We start from the raw sequence: 19,226 nt of genomic DNA, 5'->3' as shown, positions 1-19,226 counted from the left end.
GCTATACTTGATGCCCTCACTGCTCATTGTGCTGTTGATTGAAGATGGGAAAAGGGATGAAAATTGCAAACCTGTAAGAGTGATGATAGAATCAAAGTTGGAAGTGACCCCGAGGGTCATCTAGTCCATAGAATCATAGAATCATAGAGTTGGAAGAGACCACAAGGGCCATCAAGTCCAACCCCCTGCCAAGCAGGAAACACCATCAGAGCACTCCTGACATATGGTTGTCAAGCCTCTGCTTAAAGACCTCCAAAGGAGGAGACTCCACCACACTCCTTGGCAGCAAATTCCACTGTCAAACAGCTCTTACTGTCAGGAAGTTCTTCCTAATGTTTAGGTGGAATCTTCTTTCTTGTAGTTTGGATCCATTGCTCCGTGTCCGCTTCTCTGGAGCAGCAGAAAACAACCTTTCTCCCTCCTCTATGTGACATCCTTTTATATATTTGAACATGGCTATCATATCACCCCTTAACCTCCTCTTCTCCAGGCTAAACATGCCCAGCTCCCTTAGCCATTCCTCATAAGGCATCGTTTCCAGGCCTTTGACCATTTTGGTTGCCCTCCTCTGGACATGTTCCAGTTTGTCAGTGTCCTTCTTGAATTGTGGTGCCCAGAACTGGACACAGTACTCCAGGTGAGGTCTGACCAGAGCAGAATACAGTGGCACTATTACTTCCCTTGATCTAGATGCTATACTCCTATTGATGCAGCCCAGAATTGCATTGGCTTTTTTAGCTGCCGCGTCACACTGTTGGCTCATGTCAAGTTTATGGTCAACCAAGACTCCTAGATCCTTTTCACATGTACTGCTCTCAAGCCAGGTGTCACCCATCTTGTATTTGTGCCTCTCATTTTTTTTGCCCAAGTGCAATACTTTACATTTCTCCCTGTTAAAGTTCATCTTGTTTGTTTTGGCCCATGAACCCCCATGAAACTTTCACCAGTAACCACCCTTCACGTGATTTTTTTAAGCAGAGGTTGGAAGGCCACCTGTCCTGGATGCTTTAGTTGAAGATTCCTGAATTGCAGTGGGTTGGACTCTTTTCCTCTTCATCCTGGAGAAGAGTCCAACCCACTGCAATTCAGGAATCTTCAACTAAAGCATCCAGGACAGGTGGCCTTCCAACCTCTGCTTTAAAAAATCACGTGAAGGGTGGTTACTGGTGAAAGTTTCATGGGGGTTCATGGATTTGAACCTATGCCTCCAAGTTCTGCCAAGCATGCTGATTCTTGTTGTCATCTTAGGTTGAATCCACCCCGGCTGTAAGCTCAAGTATGTTTTTGATTCAACATTCTTCCTTTCTGGAGCCGGGACAGTTTGCCAGCAGTAGCTGCAAACAATAGTTACAGGCTTTACTACAGGAGAATCAATTACATTCAGTTTGATCTGTCATGGTGAGTACCTAACATGAGCTTTTTCTCACCCAAAAGCTCAAACACACTTTCATCCAGCCTTGGACCTGGATTAATGATGGAAGTAGACCACTTAAATTCAAAGTTCAAGTATCCTTTATTCAAGGTTTAAAAATGTACCATACTGCATTATTGCAAAAGTTCAATGGTACAAAACAGGGTTGCAGCTGGTGAGAAGGCAATAAAAAGTTGATTTAAAATTTGTCACTATAAATTACAGGTACAGTACTTTGCAAATTCTGCATTTGAAATTGCATCAATTCAATCTTCAAAAAAAATTGCCCACAGTACTAGAAACTCCTGAAGATAAGGCAGCTGTTTTACAGAAGAGGTAGTTGGTATCAAGGGATCTCCATTTCTCTTTCAATGCCTACATACTTGAGGGCATCAGCCTGGCTGTATCTGAAACAAAGTACAAAATGATTTGTTAGATTTAGGAGTTTCTAAAGTGTCAAAATAAAAGGAAAAATAAAGATGAAAAGCAATTTGTCTGCAAATTGAGTTTACCACTCAAAACCTCTACATAAGTCAAGTCAGATTAGCAGGGCAGTTGTGGAAGATCCCAGGCTGGAGCAAGTGCTGTTGGGTGTCAGGGCAGAAACATTTTCTGGGTGGCACAGAAATGACTCCTGTAGTCAATCATTTCTGTCATCTGCTAGTTCTTTGGCTACCACACTTTCGGCATTTCCTTCTTGGTAAAATGATCAGCAGGTTGCATTCCCAAGACCTAAACACTGAAACACTTGATAAATTTGGGCTGTTGAATGACAAATGTGGTTGGTATTGAACACGCTATACATACCTATAATCAAAAAACAGTTCTTCACCAGTCTGAATGGCTCGCTTAGCAAATATGCCTATTCTGTGATCTCCATTAACCATCATAACTGTAAAACAAAAAGTGAAGTTGGTGCAAGGCTTTATAAACCTCTCTCCTTTTTAAATATCTTGAGTGCTAATCGGATTCCTTGCTCATTTAGCTATACTCCCATAAAATGTATAAACACTCACCTTTTGCATAGCAGTTGGGATTGACTGAATGGTTTGCAAATCTTATTTTGTTACCCTTCCTTGTTGCATCAACCACAAAATCTAAATAGAAAGACTGTTGTTAAAATGTCTGCAACAGACTGAAAAATGGATACTATGGCAATATTCACTGAAATTGCTATCTGGAAGACTGTCACCCAGGAGATTGCAGCCGCAGAGGTAAGAAAAGATGTTCCATTGTCTGGAGAGGTCACTTCCTGGTTCACATGGAGAAGCTGTTTTCAGCAGCAACCACTCCTGTGCCCCCACCCCCACAGGCTACGTCACGGCTCTGCTTTCCTTATATACCAGCCTTGTTTATCACACCACCTAAAAAGGTTTGCTGTGACGATCTATGCAAGTCTGGACTACATGTTGACACCCCCAACAAGGTAACTAATTTAAATATAAATGCTGTTCTGATCCCATGCCCCTCCTACTGTCTGAAACCTGAGGATGCACTTGGCTGGAAACAGTCACATGAAAACAAGCAATTTTTCATATCCCAAGAGAGGCTAAATAGTGGAGGGATTAAGAGTAGCACACATACCATTATTCAGATTGAAGAGAAAACTGCACATATATTTGTCATATACTTTGCCTCGTCTGTCTGCTTCATCCTGAGAAATTATCTGAAAGGAAAATTTATTTGACATTGTTTTGGTAACATGCACAAACAGAACTGTCTCTCATCCCCCAAATTACCAGCTATCTTTACACGATTGCTGATTTAGCAGCTGAGTAGAGAAACTGCCTTTTGGCAACTTTTGCAGAAAGTCTCACAGGACTCAAAGCCGGATCAAACCTGTGTGCCTTCTAGGCAGGTGCATTCAGATACACTGGTACCTTGGTTCCTAAACGGCTTGGCTCCCAAACAAATCGGCTCCCGAATGGCGCAAACCCGGAAGTAAGTTTGCGAACGTTTTTTGGAACCCAAATGTCAATTTCGGCTGTCAGCATTATTTCCAGGGCTAATCAACCAATTGGAAGCTGCGCCTTGGTTTATGAACGTTTTACAAGTTGAACGGACTTCCAGAATGGATTGAGTTCGGGAAACAAGGTAGCACTATATTTGGATATTTCCAGCAGCTGCATGCCAAAACTGACTTTTAATAAGATTATAGGGAAAGAGTATCCTAATACGCAGTTTAAACCTTGGCATGCAGTACTTCATGCTGATATGTTAAAACAATAAAGTTGATACATTTTTATTGAAGATTTGTATTGCTTATTGGTACACCCTGAAAAGCATCTTATCATGTAAATAGGAAGGTGGGTTTTTTTTTTTAAAAAAATAGTAATTTATCATCCTCCACCATTACATTCCGTCAGCATTTGCAAGTCTGCTACTGCTTTAGGCTATCTGCACCAACAGCATAAAAATCAAGTTACTCTCTTTTTCACATCTGTCCCTGCCGTCTCTCAAAGTCATGATTTATTTGAAGAAGGGCTGAGGAACTGCAGCTTGACACACAGCAGAATTACAGGGGCACCCTGGGTTACGTTACCTTCTGGTAACATAGTTTTGAGTTACGAATGCAGCAAACCCAGAAAATGTATACTTCTGGGTTTTGCTGTGCACACATGTGCAGAAGCGGCGCCTCCCGATAAGGATTTCTGGGGGTAAGTACGGACCCCCACGACAAATTAAGTTCGTATCCGGAAGGTCCACTGTATTAACTAAGAGGCATGCAATACAGAGTACTTTCCTGAAGATTGGATTATGAAGTAGTAGATGAAAAGGCTAACTTTATTCAAATTTTGTTTCTTACCTCACCACAATATTCAGAGATGAATTCGTTTTTCTGCACTGGATCCTTAATGAAAATGCCCCAGCCTGCCACATCAGAAGGTGCTAGCAGCAAATGCTAGCAGAATGAAAAAGGAAGCCCCTTAAACATGCAGAAAAGATGTAACTCTATCCAAATACATATGCAGCTGTTACAGAAAAGGAAACCAGCTGGAGTAAAGTAACACTTGCTTTGCTCACGACAAATGTTCCTGTCAGCAGTCTACTTGGGTGAATAGTGTCACACTCTGGCTGAGACTCACAGAAGGGCTGGCATGTTCCATCTCCTCCCCAAAGCTTCCTTGCTAGAAGGAGTCCTGCTCTGCAAGCCACGCCGCCAGGAATGGAACCTGGCTGTCTCAATGTGTCACAATGACTGTCTCAGGTGGTACAGAACGATCCCAAGAGCTAATCCCTGCAGAGCATGCTCCCATGTAAGGCAGGCCGTAGACCATTCTTCTAGCAGTGTATAGCATTTATTTTATAAAACTAGTTCACCTCTGCTGCTGTGTGTGTTCACAGCTCTACTGTCATGTAGTTTATTTTCCCACCAAAATCAGTATCTGGAGATTAATAATATGTGAATTATATTGCCATAACCTCTAATCCTGGTTTTATTTAAATACATAAAATTATTATTTAAAAAGCGTGTGGCCACTTTTCAGACATTAAATAATGAACGGAACATAGAAGTTTTTTGAGCTGTGCATCTCTGCTGTAGAGATCTCTCTAGCACTGCCACAAGTGGGAAAGCAAGCAAGAGGGAAGTTCAGTATTGGGATATAGGAAGGGCTTTGCAAGTGACAAATGAAAGATTAGGTAGCAGTCTTCTTGGTAGTTATGTTACTTTAGAACTACCTGTTCACAAGAATTCTGAATCTGCTAATTTCTGTTGAAATTAATGTAGCAATCCCTAGAGCAGGGAATCTGTGACTCTCCTGACGTGGGGCTGCAGCTCCCACCAGTCCTGACCCCTGACCCCAGTGGCTGGGGCTGATGGGAGCAGGAATTCAACAGCAAGTACAAAGCCAGTTCTTGAATGCTCCCCTCCCCCCAGTTTCCTGCCTGCTACAAGAATGGCCCAGTTCACACATAACAATAAGACAAACCACAGCTTAGTGTGAACAAACACATTTGTGGGTTCCTGGAGCAAGGATTGCAGCAGCAGCAGCAGCAGCAGCCCACTCCCAGGCCATTCTACCTGGGGCTAAACTATGGCTTGTCTTAGCATTACACCTGAACCCAAGCTTGCAATTTGTCTTCCCCAGAAACCTCAAGTTGTAAGAACAAACCTTGCTGGCTTCTCATGGTATGTCTAGAGCAAGACAAACCATGAGCCCAAGTTCAAACAACACTAAGCCATAGCTTAGCCCCAAGAAGCCAGGGAGCAGCAGGTCTGGGAGAGGAGTGCTGCTACGTGATCGCTGGATAAGGAACCTGCATCCTTGCCTCTGTGTGCAACATCATGGTTTGGGGCTTAGCATTACATGCAAACTAAGCTACTTAAGCTATCATGAACAAATTCTTCAAAGGTGGCCTAGGATTGGGGGGGTAGTTAACCCATATTTGGCGGTATTATGGAGCAATCCTTATTAGAGTGCAGGTGGTTTTTGCACGGAAGCAGTTCACACAGGCATGAACCTACAATCACAAGTCGTGGTGTCTGTACAAATCCCCACTTGCTGTTGTCATCATTAAGCAGTTAAAAGGAAAGACTGGTTTACCTGAAGTGTAGATTTGTGAAATGGGGACACTGAGGAGAGTGGATTGGGTATTTCCTCTCACATGACCTCAGGCAGGAGCAAAGACTGGTGGGAGGCAGGCACTTCCTCAGTTTTTTGGATTTGCCAAGCAGCAATGTTCACCGAAGCACCTGAAAGAATAGCAGCCTGCCTCCCTTCCCGGCTCATAAATCAATAGATAGAGCAGCAACTGAGTGCCCCTCTTATAGGAAAAAAAACCAGTGTGACTGCAGACCATCACAGGGATGGTTCCGCTGTCCCCAGCGTCCCGATTTCACAAATCTACACTTCAGGTAAGCCAATTGTTCTATTTATTTCATGGGACGCTGGGAACAGTGGATTGGGACATCCCACAGCCCTTCCCAATAACTGGGTGGGTCCACATGGCTGACACACTGATCACCAAACTTGGTATACACGGCCAAAAGCTGCCTGAGCTGAAAACATTTAGTTTAACTCACAATGCCTAGTGGAAGTGGAAGGAGGAGACGAAGTGGCTGCCCTACAACTCTCTATTAAAGTGGCATCAGCCATAAAGGCAGCAGAAGTCGAGGCTGACCCAGAGGACTGAGCCAAATATGAGATGGGTGGGGCAATTTCATAGTATCATAAGCTAAGAAAATGCACGCCCTAATCCCTCTAGCTAAGGAAACTGAAATGAACTTTGCTCCTAAGCAAAGGACACAGTAGAGAGCTTTACTTTGGACGCGGAATCAGCATGCCTGTTCTTAAGCCCAAGCATGCAGTGTGCCACTATTTGAGAGGCCATAGCTCTAGTTGCAGATTGTGTGTCCATAGTTGCGTCTGCCATAAAGGCTTGTGCTTGTAGAGGTTTAGAAATGGCTTGGCGCTGATGAATGGCACCTGGGGGAAGGGAGTGCAAAAGGTCCGTGAGCCACACAATGCCAGCGTGTGCAGAGGAAGATGCTGCGCAAGATGCCCTTATAGACAGGGCAGCTGCAGCATGGATTTTTTCGAAGTGCAAACTCCAACTTCCTATCAGTTACATCCTTCAATTGGGCGTCTCTTTCTTTAGGAACAAGATTCCAAGAAGACAAAAGTAAAACAGGACTATCTACTGTAGGTTTCTTAATATATGATATGAAGTCAGGATCCAGATCATATAGTTTACAGGCTAGAGATAAATTCTTTTTGGACTGCATAGTGGAATCCAACTCTGATTTGACTACTGTTTTTAGCACTGAAGGAACTAGCATATAGTTAGATTTTGTGCGGTTATCAACAACAACAATTTCTTTATTCGACCGATAGTCAGAATTAAAACATTAAACAATAATTATAAACTATAACATCATAGGAGATACATAAGTAAGGTAGGGCCACAGAACTAGACCTCTCACAGATAACCCACATCAAAGCATTCAGTTATACGTTTCCGACACTTGAGTGCCAGGAAAAGAAATTTAGCCACTGACAAGGTTGTTTTCCCAGAAGACTTATTTAGCAGATATGCTGTCTGCTTTCCTCTTTGTCGGGAACTGAGCTGGGGTAAGTATGGAGTTATAAGATACTGTCTTAAATCGTTGTAGAATGCACAGTGGCATAATCTCTGGTCATATGGAACTCCTCCATATCTTCCCTTCAGGACCGCCGAGTCAAGAACATTCAGCCTAGCCGCAGTAAATAGTCTGCGGTATTCCACGTAGTGGATATCCGCCAGGTAGCGAGCTGGAGCAGCCCGATACAACTGCTCCCCCAGAAACAACCCAGGTTTCACACGGGCTATGTCCTCCTGTCTGGCAATATCCCTTAATCTTTGCGCGATCACCGCCTTTGCGTGGCTATACGTCATGGACTCTATATAAAGGGAGGACAACCCACACTTCTGCACTTCCTCCACTATCTCCCCTTCCCATGGAGATTTAAAGTTATCCCTCAGAATCAAGGGGGCCAAACCCACCGGTCTGAAACAGAGCTTGAGCCATAGCCATAGCTTCGCTTTCAGGGCCACATACCTAAAGGCTTGGCAACCGGTTTCCAATCTCATGATCGCGCCTGCCACGGAGGGGGGGATCCTGAGTATGGCCCTGAGGAATTGGGTTTGGATAGATTCCAATTTTTCAAAATCCCTACGTGAGCCCAAGGCAATGCCCACCAGCAGAAGAGGGAGGACTTTCATTTTAAAGAGACGTAAGGCAACATTGACAGTTTGTGCCTGTTTCTTGGAGTACAGGGTTCTAATCACCAGGGCTGCTTTGGATGCGTTCGAGGCTATGTATTCTCTGTGCGCCAGGAAGGACCTATTTGATCTTACAACCTGACCCAGGTACTTGAAGCAACTGACCTGCTCTAAAGGAATACCATTAATTGACCATAAATTAGGTTTCGGTCGAGCAGCAAAGACCATTATTTTGGTCTTGGCATAATTTAATTGGAGCTCGTGTTGGGTCTCATATTCATGAAGAGCTCGAAGCATCCTCCTTAATCCGATGGGGGAGGTAGCTAATAGGGCGGCATCGTCCGCATACAGTAGGACATTTAAGGCTCGTCCTGCCAGTTTTGGTGGATGGAAATCAGCATTTGCCATATGTACCACTAGCGAATTAATATAGAAGTTAAACAGAGCAGGGGCAAGCAAACAGCCCTGTCTTACCCCCCTAGTGGTGGCAACCGGATTGGAGACTAGCCCCTTACTATCTATCCTAATCCTCAATAGGGTATTTGTATGCAAATTAATAATCAGCAAGAGAAGGCGGCGGCCGATAGATGTCGCTGCCAATTTTGTCCATAGCTGGTTCCTGGGAATTAGATCAAAGGCCTGCTTAAAGTCTATAAAGGCGACGTGGAGGGCTTTTAGGCCATTGCCAGCGTACTTGGTGGCCAAGTGATTTAGGATTAAGATTTGGTCTGTTGTTGATCTTCCGGGGCGGAAACCCGCCTGCTCCTCTGTGATGATATTGTTGCTTTCCATCCAGGTCGTTAATTTGTTAAGTAGAAATCTTGAATAGATCTTCCCGATAACATTTAGCAGGCTAATTGGTCTAAAATTGGCCGGGTCTGTGCCCTTTCTTGTGAATTAACACAATCAGTGCAGAGTTCCAGCTTGGAGGAAATTGTGCTGTTTTGTTTATATAAGTAAAAAGAGCTGCTAGGGGTGGACACCACCAATCCTTATTGGCTTTAATAACATCTATGGAAATAAGATCGTCTCCGGGTGCCTTGCCCGCCTCAAATTGGCCTATAAGTGTTTCCACTTCAGAGCAGGTAACAGGATCCCACTCTGGCAAGGGGGCCAAATCTAACCTTACTCCGCTGGCTGCGTGAGCTGCATATAAAACGGAGAAGAAGCTTTCCCAGGTGTCAGCTGAAATTTGGGGTTCTATCCTTGACAACCGTCTACCCAGGTATCTGGAAATTTGGTGCCAAAAGGAGGAGGGATTTCTATTTTCTGCAGCTTTTAGAAGGTTCTTCCAATCATTTCTTTCTGCCGCAAGCTTCTTTTCCTTTAATAGTGCTTTATACCTTCTCTTGAGGTTCATAAGGTGACTGCTAGGTGCGGAGTCATTTGATGCCCTATATGCCAAGAATTCATTATATAGGTTGTTCTTGAAGTGCCTACATTCCTCGTCAAACCACTTTTAATGAGAGAAATGGTTACTATTCATTACCGGGGTCTTAGCCAACGAAGGTTTTAGCAGTTCTACTAAATTGTCATATATTGGCAGTGGCTCAACTGCCTGGATAAGGGAGTCCCTTGTCTCTTGCAGTTGGTCAGACCAAAGGAGTTCATTTATCCGTTGAGCCATATTGTCGGTCCATTTTAAGGCAGTGGGCCTCATCTGAAGCTGGTTATTTGTAATAGGCACACAGGAATAGGTAGCCAATTCTCCATCCAGGGTCAGAGAAAGTTCTAATGGAAAATGGTCACTTTCCAGCCTCGTTACCACCCTAAAGTTGGAAATTTTGGGAATTAGGTCTACTGATGTCCAAATAAAGTCTATGGTAGAGGCTCGGGAGCCTGACCAGAAAGTAAATTCGGCAGGGTAATCAGAACTGAGAGCTCCGTTTAAAAGGTGAAAATTAAGAGCCATCAAGGTTTGTCTACATTTAAAACCTGCATATGTAGCAACACTGTCTTTAAAATTCCTGGGTAAAAGGTCTGAGGTTAAAATGGGTAGTGAGGGATATTTATTATATTTAGCAAATAATGATTTATCAGAGTGAGACAATCGGCCATTGAAATCTCCTGCAACTAGGAAGGTGGCTTCAGGATATTTCTCTAGGAGAGTTTCAAGAGTCTGTTGAATTTCCCTCTATCTTTGGTCCACCAGGTTTTTCTTATAGATTGGGTGCAAATAAACATTAATCACCACGAACACTTCCTCCGCTGTTTGTAGCTTTACACCCAGCATGGATGACGACTGGATGTCGATTTGTTCCACCTGCAGGTTTAAGGCCAAGGAAACTAGGGTAGCCAACCCACCTTGTGGTCTGCCAGATGATAGTAAATTCTGTTGTGCATTCAGGTAGAAGCCCTTATACCCTGATAGGGAGAAGCCCTCGCAAGCCCAGGTCTCTTGCAGCAAAAGAATATGACTGCCTTTTATGTAGGCGACAAAGGATGGATCCATCAGCTTAGGTTTAATGCCAGCTACATTCCAGGATAAGAAAGTAAGTAATCTCCTGGTCACCCCTTCGAGCCATGCTGGGCCTTGCGGAACCAGCACGGCAGAATCCACCTGGGAATGCATGCGGCGAGGGGGGACAATAGGCTGGAAGAAGGAAGTAATTGTAGCTTGCTTACCAGGCAATTTCCGAGCACCACTTACCGCAGCAGCAGCCATGGTTTGAGGCTTAATTATTGGTAGCTGCAGGGATGGATTCTGGTGCACAGGAGTATCACTAAACGACAGGTCCATGGACTCTACATTTAAAGTATGCTCTAAGATTGAGGGGGGTGGGCCTTTTGGATCTGCGGATGCTGTAGGGAACATGCAGTGTAAGGCAGGTGGAAGGCATCCTTTTCGGTTTGCCTCCAAAAGAGCATCCAGTCTTGCCACAGCTTCCGAGTTTGACCAGAGGGTTGTCGAATCTTCCACTGTATCCTGCCCGGGCTTGACATCCCGAGGCCGTGTACAGCCAGGTTGCAGATCAAAGGTCGTTAAAGCAGGTACCACTTGGGCTTGTGTAGACTGATCTACAATTGGTGAGGAATTCATCTTATTTACATGAGCATGATCTTCTGAGTTACGGAGACAGAGTAGCAACTCGTCCAATCTGTCTGTTATCTCTGTCCGCTCCAGTTTTGGCAATTGGGAGAAGGACAGAAGTAACTCACGCTCCGTAGAATTCTCCAGATGTATAGCCTTTGTCAGTGGAGGCAGGGGGGTGTCAATCCAGCTGATTAGATCTGCGGCCAGGGGAGTTGGGGTCGTGGCAATTGGCGGACCCTCAGACTTATCTGCTTTCGTTTTGAACAAGCAGTTTGGTAAGAGGGGGCAGATCTTGGTATTGGTAAAGACTCTTGTAGCAAGGATTCCATAGTTAATTAGAAGGCTTCTTGAGGACATAATAAGTGCAGGGAGCTTTTTGGTTTTAAAGGAGAGCAGCACTCTCTGCCTCTGAGGTCTGCTGCTAATATGATCAATATGCCTCAGGTCAATAGAGCTAGGGATTACCCTCAGAAGCTCCGCTAGGTGTCTCCTTATATCACTCTTATAATGCCAGTTTATTACCTTGCCTCTAAAGGGGCAAACCGTTAGGCAGATTTTGGTAGCTTGCAGCAGCAGTTTGTGAGGAGGTGCAGAGTGTTGTTCCTTCTTATTTTGCTCACCTTGCTCACTTTTCTGATTGCCAGCAGCTTGAGGAATTATACAGGAGGTATGAGGTAAAACGGGTGCTCTGGGCATTTGTAAGGGCTTCATCTCAGGTGGTACATCAGGGGAACTGTCTTTACCTGTTAGGGATACAAGCGAGATAATCTTCTCCAAGGATCCTCGGATGTCTTTTATGTATTTAAAGATATAGTCCACTGTTCTAGCAACCAGGTCTAAAGTAGTCGAGTGTTCAAATAGTATCTCATCAATGCAGCTTTCACGGGCTCTAGTGCAAACATTCGAGTGATACAAGCGAGATAATCTTCTCCAAGGATCCTCGGATGTCTTTTATGTATTTAAAGATATAGTCCACTGTTCTAGCAACCAGGTCTAAAGTAGTCGAGTGTTCAAATAGTATCTCATCAATGCAGCTTTCACGGGCTCTAGTGCAAACATTCGAGTGGATGCCAGTATTATTATTGCTTGAAGGTTTAGTAGGCAGGTTATCAAAAGGTTCTTTCACACTGGTTTCCTCGTCATTCATCTCTGCTAGCAGTGTGAAAGAGTTTGAAACCGGGATATTAAAAATATCCTTTGTACTTTCAGATTCGCTAATTTTTGTTTGTTTAGCAAGAGGCAGGCATCTCAGTTCCTCTGTGTCGTCTATATCTCTGGAATCTCTGGTACGTTTCCCAGTTCCTCTCCCACAAGCAGGGCTGTATAGTTGCTTAGTCATTTCTCTCTTCATGCAACCGCCCCAGTTTCAAGGTTAATGGTTGTCTCCCCGATAGAAAAAGGCGTCCTCCTACTTACTAATTTAAAACTAAGACTAAAAACTAAAAACTAAAGTTAAAAGTTAAAAGGTTTCTATGCTCATTAAAACAATGTTAAAAGATAAATCAGGGAGCTCACACTCACGCTGACTAAGTGCCGTTCGCCATCTTGGAATTCCTCACTACCTTCTCCATTTGTGCGGTTATCAATGAGCAAAGGAACTGGACTCTCAGGGGCTTGGGGGCCATTTCCAGTGCATGCATTATTTTGCGTTTTAAAATGGGAGCATTAGCTTCCTGGAAAAATCTAGTGGAAAGACAGAACTATCAATCCACTCCGCCTCAATTTCTGACTCTAGAAAAGATATTTGGGAAGAAAGTGCTACATCCTCAGCATCAGATAAATCCTCCCCCATAGAAGTAAATGGATCAGGCACAGAGGCCCGTCCCCCCCTTGATTTAACCACACGTTGAGAGGAGGTCACCTTTTTAACCACAGAGGTAGATTTTTTAGGTTGTATGTTAAACTGTAAATCCTCTGATAATGAAGCAATCGGTGCCCATTTCAACTGTTCAATTAGAGTGAATGGAAAGATGGGAGCTGAGGAAGCTGGCCTGGTCTGAGAGTGATGTTAAAGACCCTTTTGCACCCTGGTCATCCGTGAATCCTAACATTTCTGGTTCAGAATCAGATATATCTTCTATAACGTCCCTTCCAGTAACATAGGGTGGAAGAGCAGAATCAACAGCAACACACACAGACTGATTCCTATGAACTGGAGTCTGTGGAGGGCCAGGCTCATTAGCTTGCAATAAAACTGCAGTCGAAATATTTTTTCTTGGGGCAACAGAAGTAGTAGAAGCTTCATTGCGCCTATTTCCCTTAGAGGGTAGGACGTGTTTAAGCTTTTGTTTAGCCTTTCTGGGAAGAGGTTCAGGGGCTCCTTGCATAGGCTCCATCAATAAATGGAAACAAATGAAGTTGTTCTGCATGCAGCCACACAGGGCAGACTGAGCAGCGTTCACTTCCAATGCCACAAAAGTGGACTATGGGGGAAAGGAAAAATATACGTCTCTCCAATGCTGTCACAAGTGGACTAGGAGGAAATAGACTGCAAGTCACAGAATAATAAGCGTAAAGAATAATAATGAATGAATGAATGAATGAATCACTCCTTAACTAGGAGGTTCAGAAGCAATCTATCAGTGCCTGCTCACTCCGTCACCACAACTGCGAACCGGGAGGAGAATATACTGCTGAGGAACAATAACCCCTACTCCTTCTGCTGTACCACGGACTAGGAGAGCAGTCAATATGAAGCCTTAAATGATACAGAAAATAATGGCTAAAGGCTGTAGAAATCACCAAAGAAATGAGGTGGTGATATGGAGCCAGCGGCCACTGAAAGTGAGATGCAATTGCAAAAAACCTCAGGTAGGATTCCGCCCCCCCCCCCAACTTATCTTTAAATCTGATCTGTAAAATGGCACATGGCAAAACGGAGCCACAGTGTGCAAAAAACAAGCATATTCAGCGACCCTGTAGGAGAGCAGTATACAAGGATGCTCTGCAAGAAAGTAAACTAAATAAACTAAAAACGACAAGAACTAAGGTTGCTAAAGGGAAAAAATGGTGGCAGGGAGGGACAAAATATTTTTGGGAAGATATATATTCTAAAAAATATTTTGTGCGTGCGTGTGTGTGTATGCGTGCAAGACTCAAAGACAGGTGTTAAGTTGCTAAAACTAAGGAAGATTAGATAAAATTGTTGGGAAAAAGCAGCGAAGATACTAACAAAAATAAAGCAACAATAAAATGAGATCCAAATTGAAAAACTTATCTGAAGAAGCAAGAGAGCCAGGCAAAACATACTACTGAGTCAGGCAGGAGAAAAAACTGAGGAGGAAGTGCCTGCCTCCCACAAGTCTCTGCTCCTGCCCTAGGTCATGTGAGAGGAAATACCCAATCCACTGTTTCCAGCATCCCATGAAACGAATTACAAGCGTTAATCACCCTTGGGGTCAAAAATTAGAAACAGCCAATGTGAAAGTTCTAAAGGAATCTACGTGGTGCTATACAATTTGGTTTAAGTAGAAACCATATTCCAAACTGTTGGCCAAGAAAGAACTTGCTTTTATACGTGGGAGGTGTTTTCCTGAGCTGTTGGGGATTAGAATAAAAAGTGGAAGCACCTTTTTGGATCCTCGCTGAATGCTGCAGTTCTTGCAAGACACATTTTTGCTGTCCCAGTGATCTGCTGCTCCGCATGTCAAGCAAAGGTCTGGATCACACTCACGCACAGCCAAGTAGCAAGGACACTGCTTCGTGTTGCACTGAGCTTTGCAGCGGCATCCGGGAAACCTGTTTTGGCCTTTAAGAAGAACAAAGCAGGAAGAATGAGCAGCTTGGCCAACATTGTATTTTGCATGGAACAGACCTGCCCTGTACCTGAATTTTGTTCATCTGAAAAGTTACAAATGTCATTTAAGCTTCAATTTGATATGCTTAGTACATTAAAATAAATTTATTTTCACACTAGTAAATTTATTTCATGCAACATGAGACCTGATAAATCTTTGAAGTGGCAGACAGTATTTTCAAATAGGCAATCATCTACAGGCAACTCCCTATTGGCATGGGGGTTGTGTTCTGAGGCACTGTGTGTGTGTGTCAGCCCGCCCCCTTCCAGATCCGAAAACAGTGCACATGTCGGTGGTTGTGCGTGCCTTGAATACATGCAAATGGGGAGTTGCCTGTACGTAGCTGGAGCTATCTTCATTTCTCATATAGCAACAATAACTTTCTTTAACATGCCAAAAAAACAGATGTAGACAAAAGCCAAATTTGAAAATAGTCATAGCAAAATTGCTCTCTCAGAACTTCCTGGGACAGAGCCCTTTAAACTTTTCACCATCTGCAAACCCCTAACGTATTTGGTGAGGAACACTGCATCTAGTTTGGTCCGAACACTTCCATCCCTACAAGACATGAAACTTTCCAGAGCTTTTAAATTCCACCAACTCATTGAAGCATTGACTCTCATACAATATACCCATTTCCAAAATGACTTACATTCTGAACTGCACTGACAGAACTTCTCACAGAAATTTTGAGCAATTACACAGGGACATGAGCTGTCACAAGGCTGACGTGGGTGATCACATGGCTGGTAGTTGTAAACATGATTAGATGACCCATCTGAATAAAAAAAATAACATTAAGACAAATTTAAGAAAATAGCATTTGATAGACAAGATCCTCTGAAAATCGTAGCTATAATACTTAAACAGTTTCAAGTTGGAACAGATGAACGTACTGTAAAATGAACCCAGGACTTTAACCGAGTTTACTTGTCTTGGCCTCATTACTTTACAATGTATTAAGGTTACACCGTTATGAATGTATTACAGAGAAAGCATTTCCATGCTTGTAAATTAACATAATACTGCAAACATGTCTATTTCACAGCGTATTTGCAGCATAACAGATAATGCAAACCTAGATGACAAATTTTATTTTTAGAATCAAAAGCCTACAGAGATAGAACACATGTACATATAGAGAAGTCACAGGTAATAAGAAAGCATCTTATACTTTTTCATCTCTCTCAAACTATCTTTGAAGCCTACCTCTTCTTTGCAATTCAGCACCCCACCTGTAATAGACATATAAGTCTCCCTGCTCACCAGGACTCATGTTCCTATGCACACATTCCTTACTAGGGGGGGATACAGTTTGCTTCCCTGAAATCAACTGGGAAGCCCTGAGAGACAGGAAACTGCCATGTGTGAAAGGGAGAACGCTTGTTTACAAGGATTCCCTGGAAGAGGGATTTGTATGCTCTGGTTTCCCAGGTTGTTATTTGAAAGAAACACCATCTGAGAATTTCTGGACATAAAGTAGAATGTAAACATGCTTACCCTTTTTCAGCTGTATCTTTCTGCAATGAGCAGCCCACAATCTGTAAAAACACAAATGGAGAATGAGGTTGGCAGGCTGGACTGAGCTGGAAAATGCAACTATCCAGTTGAATCTCAGAAAGTGTCTTTGAGAGCCTGTCTTGTACAAGTAAAACAACAAGCTAAACACAGAGAAAAATTATCATTTTCTACATGTGGGTAATAAAATATCCTGTAAAGATAAAATTTATTAAAATGTTATCAGAAACCTAAATTTGCTCTGAAGTTGGGCTGAACAGATATTTTCACTAGTCAAACTATTCTACAGTATTTAATCATACTACAGTTAAGTTAGAATCATAGAATCATAGAGTTGGAAGAGACCCCAAGGGCCATCGAGTCCAACCCCCTGCCAAGCAGGAAACACCATCAGAGCACTCCTGCTTAAAGACCTCCAAAGGAGGAGACTCCACCACACTCCTTGGCAGCAAATTCCACTGTCGAACAGCTCTTACTGTCAGGAAGTTCTTCCTAATGTTTAGGTGGAATCTTCTTTCTTGTAGTTTGGATCCATTGCTCCGTGTCCGCTTCTCTGGAGCAGCAGAAAACAACCTTTCTCCCTCCTCTATGTGACATCCTTTTATATATTTGAACATGGCTATCATATCACCCCTTAACCTCCTCTTCTCCAGGCTAAACATGCCCAGCTCCCTTAGCCATTCCTCATAAGGCATCGTTTCCAGGCCTTTGACCATTTTGGTTGCCCTCCTCTGGACATGTTCCAGTTTGTCAGTGTCCTTCTTGAACTGTGGTGCCCAGAACTGGACACAGTACTCCAGGTGAGGTCTGACCAGGGCAGAATACAATGGCACTATTACTTCCCTTGATCTAGATGCTATACTCCTATTGATGCAGCCCAGAATTGCATTGGCTTTTTTAGCTGCCGTGTCACACTGTTGGCTCATGTCAAGTTTGTGGTCAACCAAGACTCCTAGATCCTTTTCACATGTACTGCTCTCAAGCCAGGTGTCACCCATCTTGTATTTGTGCCTCTCATTTTTTTTGCCCAAGTGCAATACTTTACATTTCTCCCTGTTAAAGTTCATCTTGTTTGTTTTGGCCCAGTTCTCTAATCTGTCAAGGTCGTTTTGAAGTGTGATCCTGTCCTCTGGGGTGTTAGCCACCCCTCCCAGTTGGGTGTCATCTGCAGATTTGATCAGGATGCCCTTGAGTCCATCATCCAAGTCATTGATAAAGATGTTGAATAAGACCGGGCCCAAGACAGAACCCTGTGGCACCCCACTAGTCACTCTTCTCCAGGATGAAGAGAAACCATTGATGAGACCCTTTGGGTTCGGTCAGTCAGCCAGTTACAAATCCACTGAGTGGAAGCATAGTCAAGACCGCATTTTACCAGCTTCTTTACAAGAATATCATGGGGCACCTTGTCAAATGCCTTGCTGAAATCAAGGTAGGCTATATCCACTGTGTTCCCTTCATCTACCAGGCTTGTAATTCTGTCAAAAAACGAGATCAGGTTAGTCTGACATGACTTATTTTTCAGAAATCCATGCTGACTATTGGTGATCACAGCATTCCTTTCTAGGTGCTCACAGACTGTTTTCTTAATGATCTGCTGCAGAATCTTCCCTGGTATTGATGTCAGACTGACTGGGCGGTAATTATTTGGGTCCTCTCTTTTCCCCTTTTTGAAAATAGGGACAACATTTGCCCTCCTCCAGTCTGCCGGGACTTCGCCTGTTCTCCAGGAATTCTCAAAGATGACTGCCAGTGGTTCTGAGATCACATCTGCCAGTTCTTTTAATACTCTTGGATGCAGTTCATCTGGCCCTGGAGACTTGAATACATCTAAACTAGCCAAGTATTCTTGTACTACCTCCTTAGTTATTCTGGGCTGTGTTTCCTCTGCTGAATCATTTGCTCCAAATTCTTCAGGTCGGGCATTGTTTTCTTTATCGGAGAAGACTGAGGCAAAGAAGGCATTGAGGAGTTCAGCCCTTTCTGTGTCCCCTGTTTGCATTTCACCATCTTCTCCTCGGAGTGACCCCACTGTTTCTTTGTTCTTCCTTTTGCTACGAACATACCCATAAAAGCCTTTTTGTTGCTTTTAGCCTCTCTAGTAAGCCTGAGTTCATTCTGTGCTTTAGCTTTTCTGACTTTGTGTCTACACGTGCTGGCTATTTGTTTGAATTCCTCTTTGGTGGTTTCCCCCCTTTTCCATTTTTTGTACACAACCTTTTTTAATCTTAACTCAGTTAAAAGTTCTGTAGATAGCCACTCTGGCTTCTTTAGGCACCTTCCATGTTTCCGTCTCATTGGTATTGCCTGACGTTGTGCTTTTACTATCTCCCTCTTAACAAACTCCCAGCCATCATGAACTCCCTTTCCTTTTAGTATTACTGTCCATGGGATCTCACCCAGCACTTCCCTAAGTTTTATGAAGTCGGCTTTCTTAAAGTCAAGAAATTGAGTCCTAGTATGCTTGGCTGCTCCTTTCCGCTGTATAGTAAACTTCAGAAGAGCATGATCACTCGCGCCTAATGATCCTTCCACTTCTACCCCACTAACCAGGTCATCAACATTGGTTAGGACCAGATCTAAAATGGCTGTTCCTCTTGTTGCTTCTCCCACTTTCTGGACAATGAAGTTGTCTGCAAGGCCAGTGAGGAATCTGTTTGACCTTATGCTCTTGGCTGAGTCTGACATCCAACAAATATCCGGGTAATTGAAGTCCCCCATTACTACTATCTCCCTTCCTTTTGCATGCTTGGCCATCTGT

At 43.5% G+C, this 19,226-nt stretch overlaps 1 protein-coding gene across 6 annotated transcripts in view; it reads right to left on the bottom strand.

Annotated features, from left to right (window-relative positions):
- Window positions 1–1,494: 1,494 nt before the first annotated feature.
- EZH2 (enhancer of zeste 2 polycomb repressive complex 2 subunit) overlaps window positions 1,495–19,226 on the bottom strand; it is a 71,663-nt gene continuing 53,931 nt past the window's right edge. For 5 of the 6 annotated variants that reach the window (XM_081165118.1, XM_081165120.1, XM_081165121.1 and 2 more), the window contains 8 exons: window positions 16,448–16,488; window positions 15,600–15,725; window positions 14,720–14,898; window positions 4,218–4,313; window positions 2,996–3,077; window positions 2,428–2,508; window positions 2,219–2,303; window positions 1,495–1,818 (listed from right to left, as the gene is read on the bottom strand). In XM_081165118.1, coding sequence (XP_081021244.1) covers window positions 1,758–1,818; window positions 2,219–2,303; window positions 2,428–2,508; window positions 2,996–3,077; window positions 4,218–4,313; window positions 14,720–14,898; window positions 15,600–15,725; window positions 16,448–16,488 — 751 coding nt within the window. In that variant the 3' untranslated portion in view covers window positions 1,495–1,757. The remainder of the gene's footprint in view (window positions 1,819–2,218; window positions 2,304–2,427; window positions 2,509–2,995; window positions 3,078–4,217; window positions 4,314–14,719; window positions 14,899–15,599; window positions 15,726–16,447; window positions 16,489–19,226) is intronic. The other variant, XM_081165122.1, reaches the window with a different exon arrangement.

The sequence above is a fragment of the Podarcis bocagei genome (assembly GCF_964188305.1).
Source record: "Podarcis bocagei genome assembly, chromosome: 12".
NCBI classification, from domain to species: Eukaryota; Metazoa; Chordata; class Lepidosauria; order Squamata; family Lacertidae; genus Podarcis; species Podarcis bocagei.
Note: the sequence above shows the minus strand (reverse complement) of the source record. Positions and strands in the feature narration are given on the sequence as shown.